A 14,178-nucleotide genomic window follows, 5' to 3' on the forward strand; every position below is an offset into this window, starting at 1 on the left:
TGTGTGGACATGAAGGTTATGTAACACTTTCTATACATTGTATTATGTGTGTGGACATGAAGGTTATGTAACACTTTCTATACATTGTATTATGTGTGTGGACATGAAGGTTATGTAACACTTTCTATACATTGTATTATGTGTGTGGACATGAAGGTTATGTAACACTTTCTATACATTGTATTATGTGTGTGGACATGAAAATGATATAACACTTTCTATACATTGTATTATTATGTGTGGACATGAAAGCTATGTAACACTTTCTTTACATTGTATTATGTGTGTGGACATGAAGGTTATGTTGCACTTTCTGTACACTGTACTGTATTATTATGTATGGACATGAAGGTTTTGTAACATTTTCTATACATTGCTATGAGTCTATGCTCTTAAAATAAGTAACAGAAAAGAGTGAAGACAACAAGCTTTGTACAGTTTAACAAATAATTTATTTTCCTAGAATACAAAGTGAAAAATGAGAAAAAAGAACTTACATTATTACAAATTAAATCCAAAGATGACCCAAGAATTACAAACACAAGTTGTAGTAATAAAAGGTCCTGAATGAAACTGAGCTCAAGCCCCAACTAGATCAAAAACTGAAGGTGATGACATGACTGTTATGGTCAGCAAAGTGCTTATGTGTTAAAAGTCTCTTGTTGAATCACAGAAATATTATTCCAGGTTTGAATTCAGTATAAATTCCAGTGAATATCTTTATCCAAGAATTTTATCACAGCACTTTTGTATTTCCAGAGAAAATAATCACTTGAATTCAGTAATTTAAAGAAAAGAAAATTCAGCCCAAAGTACTAGATATTAAGCATGACTGGTAAAATCCTTACATTCAGAAGATAATATAGTTCTCTGCTTGAACTCAGGTCACATTAGTATTTTCTAAAAACAACCATTACCTAATGGAAAATAACCTTCTAGAATGATCTTAATGAGCCTTGTTTACTTACAACACAATAATTTATAAAATTCACATGGGGATCTCCAAAACCCTGACCCTGATCAGCATGTTTACCACTTCTTGTTTACCTGAATAATAATTTGGTTAATAAACTCACATACATAGAGTATTAATGAAGCTATTTTTAGTTGTTTACATAAATGAAATTAAAAAAAGTCAGTCAGGTCAAGCAGAAATGAACTCTATTTTGGACAAGGTCAAGTCCAGCTAACAATGTTACATTACAGTAACATGTGATGAAATAAATAAAAATTAAAACTAACAGACAAACAATTAAATTAAATATACATAACAAGATTGTATTACTATGTGTGTGGATATGAAGATTATGTAATACTTTCTATGCATTGTATTATTATGTGTGGACGTGAAGGTTTTGTAATACATTCTGTACATTGTATTATTATGTAACAATTTCTATACATTGTGTTATTATATAAATGGACATGAAGGTTACATAACACTTTCTACACATTATATTATTATACGTGTAGACATGAAGGTTGTGTTAACACTTTCTATAGTTTTTTATATATATTATTTGTGTGAAAATGATGGTTATGTAAGACTTTCTACACATTGTATTATTATATGAGTGGACATGAAGGTTACAAAACACTTTATTCAGATTGTATTATTATGTGTGTGGACATGAAGGTTATGCAACACTTTCTGTTTTTATTAGTATGTGTATGAGTATGATGTTTTTGTAATACTATTTATACTTTGTATTATTATATATGTGGGGATGAAGGTTACATAACACTTCATCATGCAAATTTAATATCATTACAGCCACTACTGTCCAAAAGAAAACAGTACAGAAAGATATTGCAAGAAGACCAGATGATGATGAAAAGAACAGGAAGACCTTTGACAGGGATACACCTCTTAGACATCTACCAAGTTCGGTATACAAAGTGTTGAGACTGTTAGATTCTAATGATCAGATTGAAAACTGGGAGAGCCTAGCTGGAAGAATTGGTGGTATGACATATATATATATAAATTTTGACAAATCATGATGCTCATGTTATCTGTCATCAGCTTCACCTGTCACTTGTTTTTTCCAGTTAACCACTGTCCAGCATTATCTTGGGATCTTTTTGAATATGTACTTAATCACAGTGTTGCCCATTGAATCAACAAGTGATAGGAGAATTAATGTTGTTTAATTGTTTTAGTAACTTGTTTGATTTCTGGAACTTTCATGTCTGAAAACTAGACTGTTCTACTATTTAATGATGCCAAAATATGAATCATTAAAACATGAATTACATCTACCTTGTCACTGAAAAATTGTTAAAGCTATGTTAAAAATTCTAATCACACACACACACACACACACACACACACACACACACACAATCTACCTTGTCACTGAAAAATTGTTAAAGCTATGTTAAAAATCCTAATCACACACACACACACACACACATCTACCTTGTCACTGAAAAATTGTTAAAGCTATGTTAAAAATCCTAATCACACACACACACACACACACACACACACACATCTACCTTGCTGGTATAAAAAAAAATGGACAGTCACCAGAACATAAATTTTTATCAATACCTGTGTCAGTTGCATAGAAGAATTTTAATAACAATATTTTTTTTTCATCATGCTATAAACATAATATTTCCAAGTTATTCAACTCATTTCATATGATTCCCATATTTCCACATGTATAACAGACAGTCATACACCATGCTGCAAACAATAAAAATACAGCTGTGCCATTAAATAATGTGTCAGTTGACCATGGTCAATGCTGTTCCTAGTGTGGACCTTGACTCCTGGCACATTAGTGACTATTTGAACTTGAACAGGGGGTGGGTGGGAAGCATTTTTAGGGTTATTTTCTTGGAGATCTTAAGATTGATTGATTGAATTTGTCCTTTTTTCTACATATCAGCGCAAGAGTATTCTTTAAGCTTTTTGGGTCCTGATTTTTCTTTCAAAATAAATTCTCGGCACCTTTGCCCTGAAAAGTAAATTGTCATTTCCTTGTATAACAAAGGATGTGGGTCGGAGCACTTTGCACTTCAGTTGTATGATATACCCCCCCCCCCCCAAATGATTATTTTCATTTCAATTTACACAAGTTTCTTATTTTGGTACATACACCTAATAAAGAGTGTCTTTGGGAATTGGCATGGTTCATGCAACTTTGAAATAAATCCTTGAATTTGAAGTATTGGTTTGAAAACTCCTTGAATTTTTTAAAATGTTGGTTTAATCAATGAAATGTGCATGAATTTGCTGAAAAAGTCCTTGAATGTTCCTTAAATTTATCTGCAGGAATACATAAAGTTTATACTGAAGAAACTTAATTAGTTTTAAAATTCTGAATTTTTGTATTTGTGTATTTCTCGAAAAATAATATGCAAGTTAAATGGGCTAAAATCAGGCGAATGAAAAGACACATGACAAATAGTTACCATATATAGTAGCATCCCTTTACTTTAGTGGCACAGTTGTGCTTTGCATCTACTTCCATATCTATTTATGCATTGGTAAATAAGTTAAGAATTGGAGTACGTTTGATTTCTGTAAGAAAACCACTCTTTGAAAACATTTTGAAGTCTCAGAAAAACCCTCTTTAGGGCTGTATGATTCATGAATTGACAGTAATCAGCTTGTCATTGTTTTAATGTCAAACCATCAATCCATTGATCAGTATGTTACCTTATTTATTTCTGCTCAATAACGTTAGTTTTACACCATCAACCTTGGACAAAATAAGATGGCTTGCACTTGGGATAAAGAAGAAGCAGATTGATTTAGGGGTTAATTGATCAACAAGCAAGTGCACAAGGTCTCCAAGAAGACAAAAATTGTGTGCATAGTAACCTCAGTTTTACATCACAGACTTGGACTGAGCATTGTGGAAGGCTTGTACTTGAGGTATACAGGAAGCATATTCATTTTTGGGTTAAAAAGTCAAAGTCGTTGTGGCTACAAAATGAAAAATTGCTTTTGCAAAAGAAAACCCACATTAGTTTGTGGATGGTTTGCGCTTTTTTAAAGAAAAAAGCCTACTGATGTGGTGGTCAAAAAGTGAAAAGGTCACAGTCACTGTGACTGAAAGAAGAAAAATGATTTAAACCTAGACAAAGTTTGTGAATGGGTTTCAATAAAGGTAAGAAAGAGGTTAAAAGGTCAATGGTCAAGGCCAATGACAACTCAAAGAAAAAGACTTCATGCGCAGTATATTTTCTTGAAGATTATTTTCCCTGATCAAACTTATGTGGATGACTTGCCTTAGGGTAATAAGTAAACCTGTAGATTTTGGAATTTTTGGAATGTAATGGTCAAGCTCACCGTAAATAAAGAAAAGGTTCTGCATAGTAATTTTAATACTGCACATTTGTGACCAAATTTCAAGGTCATTGAGATCCATTGGTCAGTAATCTCTATAGTCAGCCATGGTCTACTAGTGCCAGCTTAAATGACCATTAAACATGGGGTTGGCATATAATATGCTATTTTCTTCATGGTACACTTCATCATTGTTGACTGAGCATTTGAGCATCTTACAGTGAGCATTTTACATTAGTGCTCATCAAATATGAAATTCTGTAAAAAAAATATCAAATTATTCAATGATTGTTATAAATGTAATATGCATTACAGTTTGATGATTATGGGACAAAAAAATGCAGATGTTTTAATCAGTAAATCATGTAAAATGTCAGAAAGATATTACTTGTGTCATTAATGAGCCAAAATGTTAATAAACAGTTTGTATGTTTTTACACTTATCACACACTTCACACCTGTCATACACCTTAAATGTATTATACACCTTACACACAGAATACACCTTACGCACAGCATACACCTTACACACAGCATACACCTTACACATAGCATACACCTTACACATAGCTGACCCCAATTAATAATTTGCTTATAGCTCAGCGGTCATTTGGTTTAAACCTTTGCGACTGTAAGAGAATCTACAAGGATATACTTGTAGTAGAAGTGTGTCACACAATTATCAATTAAATGATTTGGTCGAAAACAAAAATCATTCTAAGACGAGTATGTTGCATCAAGAAAATGAGAATGGAGTTATATTCCCTTTTGCAAAGCAAAACTTTCAGACTGCATTCTCATGCCTCTATTTTAACTATTTCTTTAGGATGGAATTTAAAGTTTTATTTCCTTCAAATAAGTATTGTGTTCATATGGGGTAAACAAAACCAGTTTTGACTAAATATTAAATTAACGGTATTTGATATAAAACAAAACTGACTAAAGTCATTAATATTGATTTCAGAGTACACTGTAGAAGATATTTCTAGATTTCGTCAAAATCCTCACGATGGAAGCCCAATGATTGCAATATATAATGACTGGATGACTCGTGAGGGTTCCACATTAAGTCATTTAATGCAAATCCTGACAGAAATGGGGCGGGTAGATGTTTATACAGAGTTGACAAAGATTACTGGATATCAATACCATAAAGGTAATTAAACCTTAAATTATCTCCCCCTCCCCCTCCCCTCCCGTTCCATTCCTCTGTCCCACTTTTTTATATATCACACTATTTGTGTCATTGTATCTATTATCATTCGTAAAGTTAATCTGTATTGTGATATTAGCGTGTATTTTATTGTCATGTTGAATTTTTCTGAAATGTATGTTATAGTATTTAATTCCATGAAGCTGTGATGTAATTTTCTAGTGTCTCATGGATCAACTGGATATTCTTCTTTTACTCAGTCATTGCAAGCCACGGGCTTCCTATGCTTAGATTTCCCTGTTTTTAATACGTACAACACACAATGTAACAATCTTCAACACGTCAGTAAAGTGACTGTTTTATCTATCAATAAGTGACTGCTTGGAAGAAAAACTTTGGCTAATTCATATAGCATGAAAGATCAAAAAAAGCAGCAAAAAAATATTCACTAACACTAGCTGTGATTGGTTCAGAAACAAGGAAATCTTAGCACAGGCAGCCATGGGTAAAGCAAAGCAGATTGTCACTCATGGCTTGCAGTTATGCTTTTTACTCTTGGATCAAATGGAATTGTCATTAAAAATGATCGGTTAATGAAGTTATCATTATAACAAAAGCCTTGAGTAGCAGCTACATACGTGTATGATATTTTTTGGCCCCTCCATGTGCTTGTGCCATAACTCTTGTTTCAAATACAACTATTGACACCAAAGTTTTTAAAAATTTACAATACAATACAATATAATGCAATGCAGTACAATACAATACAATGCAATACAATACAGTACAATACTATTAATTAGTACTTAAGCATGTTGGTCAAGAAATAATGTAGTTGATGTATTAATTAGAGCAGAAACAATACAATACAGTACAATGCAGTGCAGTACAATACAATACAATACAATGCTATTAATTAGTACTTAGGCACATTGGTCAAAAAATAATGTAGTTGAAGTATTAATATCAGAGGGACATTAGAGCAGAAACAAATCTGATTATAGTTCATTTTAGTTCAAAGGCATATGTTGAAGATTCAAGTTTCAGGTGACTAGCATAAACCACCTCCACACACGTGTAAAAATCACGAGTTATAATCACATTATGACATCATCTTAAAAAAAATGAAACAAAAATGAAGAAAACATTGTATGCATAGAGGCTGTTTACCGGTAATCATTGTGTATAATCAGTGTACTCTTTTTTCTGATTACCTATATAAATATTAGACTGTTCAGAAAATCTATGAGAACAGTTATTTCAAGTCTTTTTTTTTCTTTTCACTTTTTTTGTTCTATTGACACCAAACTTGCAATATTAATGCATCTTGGGATGAAGCTGAGTCGTACCAAAACTGGATTGTTGTGACCTACTGTAGCTTAACAGAATGTGTCAAGAATTTTATTCAGTACCTTTTCACCTGTTGCTACCAGAGTTGCACTGTATACTCATTTTCACGTAAAGATGAGTTTTGACACAAAACTGGGTAACTGTGACTTTTAAGGATTACATCAACACTTGTTTTAATGTCTGTACCATATCACTTGTGGCCACCAGAGTTGAAATATAAGTGCATAGTTTATTTCAAAGGATTGATTATTCAGTATTTTGCAAAAACACTGATAGAAAGAAAGATCCACAAATAAGCTTTATAACATTAAATACATTATTGGAGGGTTACAATCATCATTTGGAGCAAATCACAATGATTTGATGATATTATAAGACACCTGACTAGGACATGACCTCAACCAGAGTGCATACCTTGTGATTGTCCAATGACAGCAAAACTCATTCTTGTCAAGTGTGTTGACTTCCACCCAGTGAGACTCGTGTCTTTTTTTAAAACTTGGTTAAGGAACTTCAAGATGAGGTACCACCAGAGAAAATCTTGTACTTTGTGCAGGAATGTAATTTATAAAAAATGTGGGTCCTATATTTTTAAGGCTATATTATTTACATATATATCTGTTATATACATTTCCCAGAATTCAATGTTGTTTTTCTTTTATATTTTGTTTTATAGTAATTCATGTTTGTATTTATTTGGAATGGTGTATTGTCCTTGTGATTTTTTATACAGTTTTTTAACTTTCACATTTTTAGAACTTGACTTGGAATTTCTTTCATACAGCTGTTATTGTCCTGATATGTGATTAAAGCTAATACATGCTTACCACAGATGTAGGGTTATCTTACCACAGATGTAGGGTTATCTTACCACAGATGTAGGGTTATCTTACTACAGATGTAGGGTTATCTTGTGAGTTTTTCCTTAATATCGGCACTAGTAAATGATAGTTTTCTATCTCACCTGTCCAAAGCCTGAATGAACTAATTGTATGACCCTCTGTCTATTATGGGTTGTCCATTCAGCACGAAATGCTCAGGCTGGAAAATTTTATCTTTTTTTCTCCATGTTACCACTAAATAAGTAAAAATAAACTTAAGTTGCCCAGCAGAAAGACAGTTTGCCAGGAAAAAATCTCTTAATATGCAAGGACTTTTTGCCCAATCTTTTAATATACAAGGACTTTTTGCCCACTCTTTTAATATGCAAGGACTTTTTGCCCAGTCTCTTAATATGCAAGGACTTTTTGCCCAATCTCTTAATATGCAAGGACTTTTTGCCCAATCTTTTAATATGCAAGGACTTTGTGCCCAATCTCTTAATATACAAGGTCTTTAACATTATGCAGTAACAATGTAATCAGCTTACAGATTTCTTTTTTAACCGTTTCAACTTTGGAAGCACTTTTATTACAGAAAATTTCAATGATTTTATTTGGAAGTACCATTATTACAAGATTTCAGTCTAGGAGATTGAAAAAGTGCAATTTTTGAAGTGCTGTAAACAAAGAACTTAACAAATACACTTAAACCTGTCTTGAGAGAACACTGCTATGTGAGCCAGTTTATCTTGAGAGACCAGATTCTCCATGCACATATTTATTGATTATGTACTGTTAATGGCCTGTCACAAGAGACCATCTGTCTTGAGAGACCAGTGCTATGCAAGACTGCCTGAGAGACCAGCTTCTTCTTGCACAAATTTACTGATTATGTAGTGTTATGGCTTATCATGAGAGACCACCTGTATTGAGAGACCATTACATTTTGGTAAAAAGGGGTAGTCTTTCAAGACAGGCTCAGCCGTATTTCTTTGTTCTTGATAGTATGAATATATGTGTAAATGATTACTAACCTTGATTTTTGTTGGTAGGTTGTTGTTTTTGTTATTGCAATAATTATTGTTGTGGTAATTGTTCTTGTTGTTTATTGTTTATTACTTCTGATGTAGTTTAGACAAAGAAGTACTTTTGAATTACCATTAGACTACCATGTACTTGTCTGTAAGTTAGGTCCAGGGGCAAGTTGCATAGACCCAGATCAACTGCTACATAATGCATTTAGCAGATCCACGTTATTGCAGTTTGTTAGGAGTAATCAGTGGAACAAACAACATAGACTCAGATCTGCCTGTACATTATTTGCAGTTGGGTCAGACTCATTAGAAAGCATATATAGTACCTATTTTGTATAATATAGACCAGAAAAATTCAGGCAAAGGATTGTCTAGGTATTAATTGAATTATCAGATTCTTTGGTTTTTCATCCAAATAAATTCAAGACTATAATATCGCTGGATGGTGTTAACTTTCTTCGGAGATATATATAGTACCAAGATTTGTATCTATGCCACTACCTTAATTATAGCCTTTAGCAGCAAAAAAAAATATTAAAAAGGAGACGGTCCCAGTAAGTGCCTATCTATGCATGTGCTGTGGCAAGTGTGTCTTTGACCACAACAGCCAGTGAATACAAATTCACTTCACTATGTCACTTTTGCTATGGTATTTTATTGTGTTCCTTAAAGTCTTTGAAAAAGTCAAGTTCTACAGCTCTCAAATAATGAAGATAGTAAGGTAACATTGTCTTCACGGCTAATGTTTTTTACAATTATTACTAGTTTGAGTCTCACCCTTGGCTAACATTGGTACGTGAGAAAGCCTGCCAGTAGCTTCTCATGGGTCAGTGGTTCTTCCCGGGGCTTTCCAAGGTTCTTCCTCCACCAATTATACTGGCCGCCATGTATAGCCTATCTTGTGCTAAAAAATGGTGTTAAATCCTACAACAACAACAACAACAACAATTATTACTACAAAAAGAAGTAAGATTTCCAGACCTTTTAGACTTCTTTGTCAGTCTGTGATATAACAATGGTTAATGACCTAGACATCATTTACACAGAATTATCAGAGTGCAAAGCAGTGTATCCCCCAGGGGTGTAAAATTGAGGGTACAAAAAAACCTTGGTGTCAAAACTGGGGGTCAAACACAAAATATCGGGGTCAAAAATGTACTGAAAATTTTTCACACGACTCGTACTTTTTCAGCTTGAAATAGGATATTGCAACTTGCACAATATACTCTCTCACTCACTCACTCACTCTCTCTCTCTCTCTCTAAACATACAAATACACCAACATGCACAATTAACAAACAAATGCATTGTCCATTCAAAGAATAATTGTATTAGTTCATTTTACTTTTAAAGTCATACTTTTAACAGTCTCCTCAAGCAGTATTATAGCCCAACACATTACATATAAGCCAATACAAAAAGCCAGATAAATCTTTTTAACCAAATGGGAGTTAATATACTGCCGATCATAAAATGTGTACTATCATAGGTTTCATTGTACTTCATCCTAGAACACATTTATCCAAATATCAAGGAGGATAATGATTCATCTGCTTTCTAATAAGTTACACTTGAACTTTAAGCTCTTTCTTTTATTGCAGCAAAAGTTAAAAACCATCAAAATCTGCAATGACCTGCTGACTTTGTAATCCAAATTGCGCATTTGTCTCTGCAAGTTTACTGATTTCTTTGTTGTGAAAAAATGTCTTAGGTTATAATGTGTTCTCCAAATATCTTATGGCGAACAAGGGCAGAGTTTTAAAAATTCTAAAATCCTGTCACGAAAGGATTATTCACTTTTGCAGTCTTTGCAATCACGCGATCAGAAGTCACACCGGTAATCATAATGAATGTGCCGTATTCCAGTCAAGGGAATTATTTTCTCCATTTTTCATTAAAGTTAGATCCACAGTTACTCTTTTGTGTTCTGCTTCTTTCACTTTCTTCGCTAATGCTTTTTAGTGCATGACGTTTTAATCTGGAGATCACTTTCTAGTGCAACAAGCCTTGAGGGTAAACATCTAGATGACAGCTTGCTGAGCTCGATGGAAATCGTGAGATTAGGGGAAGCTACTCCATCATAACATTGCCTATGCTAGTCTGGTTCATTGTTTTATATGTTCCCTGCGTTGCACTTTGCTATACGAATAGAGGAACGCAAGGCAGGGAGCAAACAAAGCAGGGAACCAGTCAGTGCCTATACTCGAAGTGTATACGATGCCATCCATTACACTGGTCAACAGTGAAATCATTACTGACTTGAAAAGGCCCTAATCTGTAGTATTTTGGTGTGCCGAACACGAATATAACTGTGAAAAATTTGTATTGGCTCTCGTTTTGAAGATATTCATATACCTCATTTTCTATGTTTCACTGTGTAAATTTCTCCAGTAGGACTGCAGCAACATCCGGAATAATGATGTAACATTGCATAATACCATCATGCTCACATCATCCACAGTTGATTGCATCATTTTCTGATGCAATGCAATACTAATGCCATGCGGCTGCTGAAGTAAGTTGACGTCAGCAGTGTACTATACATGTGTAGGCCTATTATACTAATGCCAGGCGGCTGCTGAAGCTGACGTAAGCAGTGTACTATATAAAGCCCAATCAGATAGGTTCAGCATTTAAAATATTTTAGACGTTGTGCGAGACAGTTCAAGCTACTGTTACATAAAACTTATTATTTTATCCATTTACGTACAATAAAGAACAGTAATGCCTCGAAAGTGTGTTAATACCGCGGACAATTTTTGCTATATTTGCGGGGAAGTGACATTTGCCAACCAGAAGAAAAGTATCAATTCTCAAGTGAAGAAGGCATATCATCTTTACTTCGGATGCAAGGTTGGTGACCAAGACAAGCCTTGGGCTCCGCATATATGCTGTGCTACATGTACAACACAGCTTTCACAGTGGTTGAATTGCAAAAGGTCATCAATGCCGTTTGCAGTCCCAATGGTGTGGAGAGAGCCAAGCAACCACCTAAATGACTGTTACTTCTGCTTGGTTCCTCCTCTTTCCGGCGGAATAACGAAGCGAAAGAAGTCGAGAATAGTCTACCCAAACATTCCGTCTGCATTGAGACCAGTTCCACATGGTGAGGGACTTCCTATTCCAGAACCTCCAGCAGAATATTCTCTTGATTCATCTGACGAAGACAAAGGTGAGTCGACCTGTTCTTCTCCTGGTCCATCAGCATGCAGTGATCCAGATTTTCACTGTGGTGCATCATCAACCCCACACAGAATAACACAGGAAGAACTAAATGACCTGATTCGTGATTTGGACTTATCAAAGAACAAGGCAGAATTGCTAGGATCAAGACTCCAACAATGGAATCTTCTAGAAGAAGATGTCACAATTACTGCATATCGAAAGCGCCACCAGCAATTGGAGCCTTTCTTCAGAAAGGAAAGTAATCTGATATTCTGTTCCGATATTGAGGGCCTCATGAATGCTTTAAAAATCACTCATGACCCACAAGAATGGAGACTATTTGTGGACTCTTCGAAACTGAGTCTCAAGGCTGTGCTTTTGCACAATGGAAACATTCTTCCATCTATTCCAGTAGCGTATGCTGTCCACATGAAAGAGACATACGATAACTTAAGGCAGCTACTGAATTCCATTGAGTATAACAAGTACAGCTGGCACCTCTGTGGTGATTTGAAGGTAGTTGCCCTTTTAATGGGACTGCAGCAAGGATATACAAAATACATGTGTTTCTTATGCGAGTGGGATAGCCGAGCAAGGGAAATGCACTACATGAGGAAGGAATGGACTCACAGGCAGAATGTAGCCATTGGAGAGAAGAATATCCAACACCCAGCTCTGGTTGAGGCTCAGAAAATCTTGCTACCACCCCTTCACATCAAACTAGGTTTGATGAAGAACTTCGTGAAAGCCATTGACCGGACTTTGCCAGCATTCCGATACCTGCATGAAAAATTCCCTCGACTCAGCGAAGCAAAGATTAAAGAGGGAGTTTTTGTGGGTCCTCAGATTCGAGAGCTTTTCAAAGATGACCGGTTCAACAACTTGCTGGAAGGTGACGCGAAACAAGCATGGAATGCTTTTCGCCTAGTTTCTACAAACTTCCTCGGAAATGTTAGGGCAGAAAACTATAAGGAACTAGTAGAAGACATGTTGATGAAGTATAAGAAACTTGGCTGCAATATGTCTCTAAAGATTCACTTCCTTCATTCCCATTTGGATTTCTTTCCTAGCAACTGTGGTATTGTTAGTGATGAACACGGCGAACGTTTTCATCAAGATATCGCAACAATGGAACAAAGATACCAGGGAAAATGGTCCACTACAATGCTGGCTGACTACTGCTGGACACTCCTCAGAGATGCTCCCGAACAGCTGTACAAGAGACAGACGAAGAAATCTAAGATGTAGTCAATGACTTGATTTTTTATAGGTAGGCTATTACAGTTGACCTTTTACTATTGGAATGCATTTCGTTATGTAAACATTAATTTCTTGCAGATTACAAAAAAACTAGAGCCAATTTTGCAATTTGACTGTCATATTCGTGTTCAGCACATAAAAATTGATAAGAATTGACTAATTTTATTTCAGTAACATGACTTTTGTAAAAATTTGTTGTCCAGTGTTATCCAATGCATTTGGTATTAAATAAATCCTGATCGTATTATGAAAATCCTTTGCGTCAAAAAACGCACGGCAACAAAATGTGTGCCTCAGTTTTCTTCAGCGTGCATCACTGACGCACAAATGTGCGTAAAGGGAAACACTGGTGCAAAGTCTTCAGATTTTGGATGAGTTGGGTGTTGATGAAGATCATTGTACAAATTGTATGTTAATGAAGTTGGACAATGATGAAGGTCACTGTGAACTGATAATTTGACATATTGCGAGCAGCCATCAATTAAGGGAGAATTTGTAATGAAGTGCCCCTCTAATCTTGTAATTTATTCCAGGTACTGTTCTACAGATATAATACAGATAGCATTCAAATAAGTCAAGAAACCCCTGTTCCTTTTCATGAATTTAAACTTGGAATTGTAACATTGTGTTTGATAATTGAGTCTAAACAAAATTTTGGCACAATGCAGTGTATTAGCAATTTGACAGTGAATTAAATTAAATGCTTGTAGTACAATTGAGCTGTTCGCAGAAAATTCATTCAGTTTTTAAGTTAAACTCAATCATATTTGACACATGAAAGTAGGAGAAATGTATGAATCAGAACAATTGAAATAATTTTGAATGTAGACATTGCAATCCAGTTCAGGTTTCTAATCAAGTAACACTATATGGTTAATTTTGAATGTAGACATAGCAATCCAGTTCAGGTTTATAATCAAGTAACACTATATGGGTTAGTTTGGACCCTGGAAAGTATTCTTTAATTTGAAATAAACATTTTATGAAGTACTTAAGTGTGCTGAAAAATGGCATTAAACCCTATTACAATAGTTAAGTGTAAAGAAAGTGCATTCAGCTTTTAAACAATACCATATTTGACTTGATTTA

At 34.6% G+C, this 14,178-nt stretch overlaps 1 protein-coding gene across 6 annotated transcripts in view; it reads left to right on the forward strand.

Moving 5' to 3' along the window:
- Positions 1-14,178, forward strand: part of LOC149772503 (uncharacterized) — an 81,026-nt gene that overhangs the window by 42,990 nt on the left and 23,858 nt on the right. For 5 of the 6 annotated variants that reach the window (XR_016417691.1, XR_016417692.1, XR_016417693.1 and 2 more), the window contains exons 4-5: positions 1,775-1,966; positions 5,271-5,462. The exons of the other annotated variant lie outside the window; for it this stretch is intronic. Coding sequence is in view for 2 of the 5 variants with exons in the window: in XM_089947724.1 (XP_089803850.1) it covers positions 1,775-1,966; positions 5,271-5,462 (384 nt within the window). In the remaining 3 variants the exon portion in view is untranslated. The remainder of the gene's footprint in view (positions 1-1,774; positions 1,967-5,270; positions 5,463-14,178) is intronic. 6 annotated transcript variants of the gene reach the window in all.

This window comes from Sinohyriopsis cumingii, unplaced genomic scaffold (assembly GCF_028554795.1).
Source record: "Sinohyriopsis cumingii isolate HCF-2022 unplaced genomic scaffold, ASM2855479v2 utg001437l, whole genome shotgun sequence".
Lineage (NCBI taxonomy): Eukaryota > Metazoa > Mollusca > Bivalvia > Unionida > Unionidae > Sinohyriopsis > Sinohyriopsis cumingii.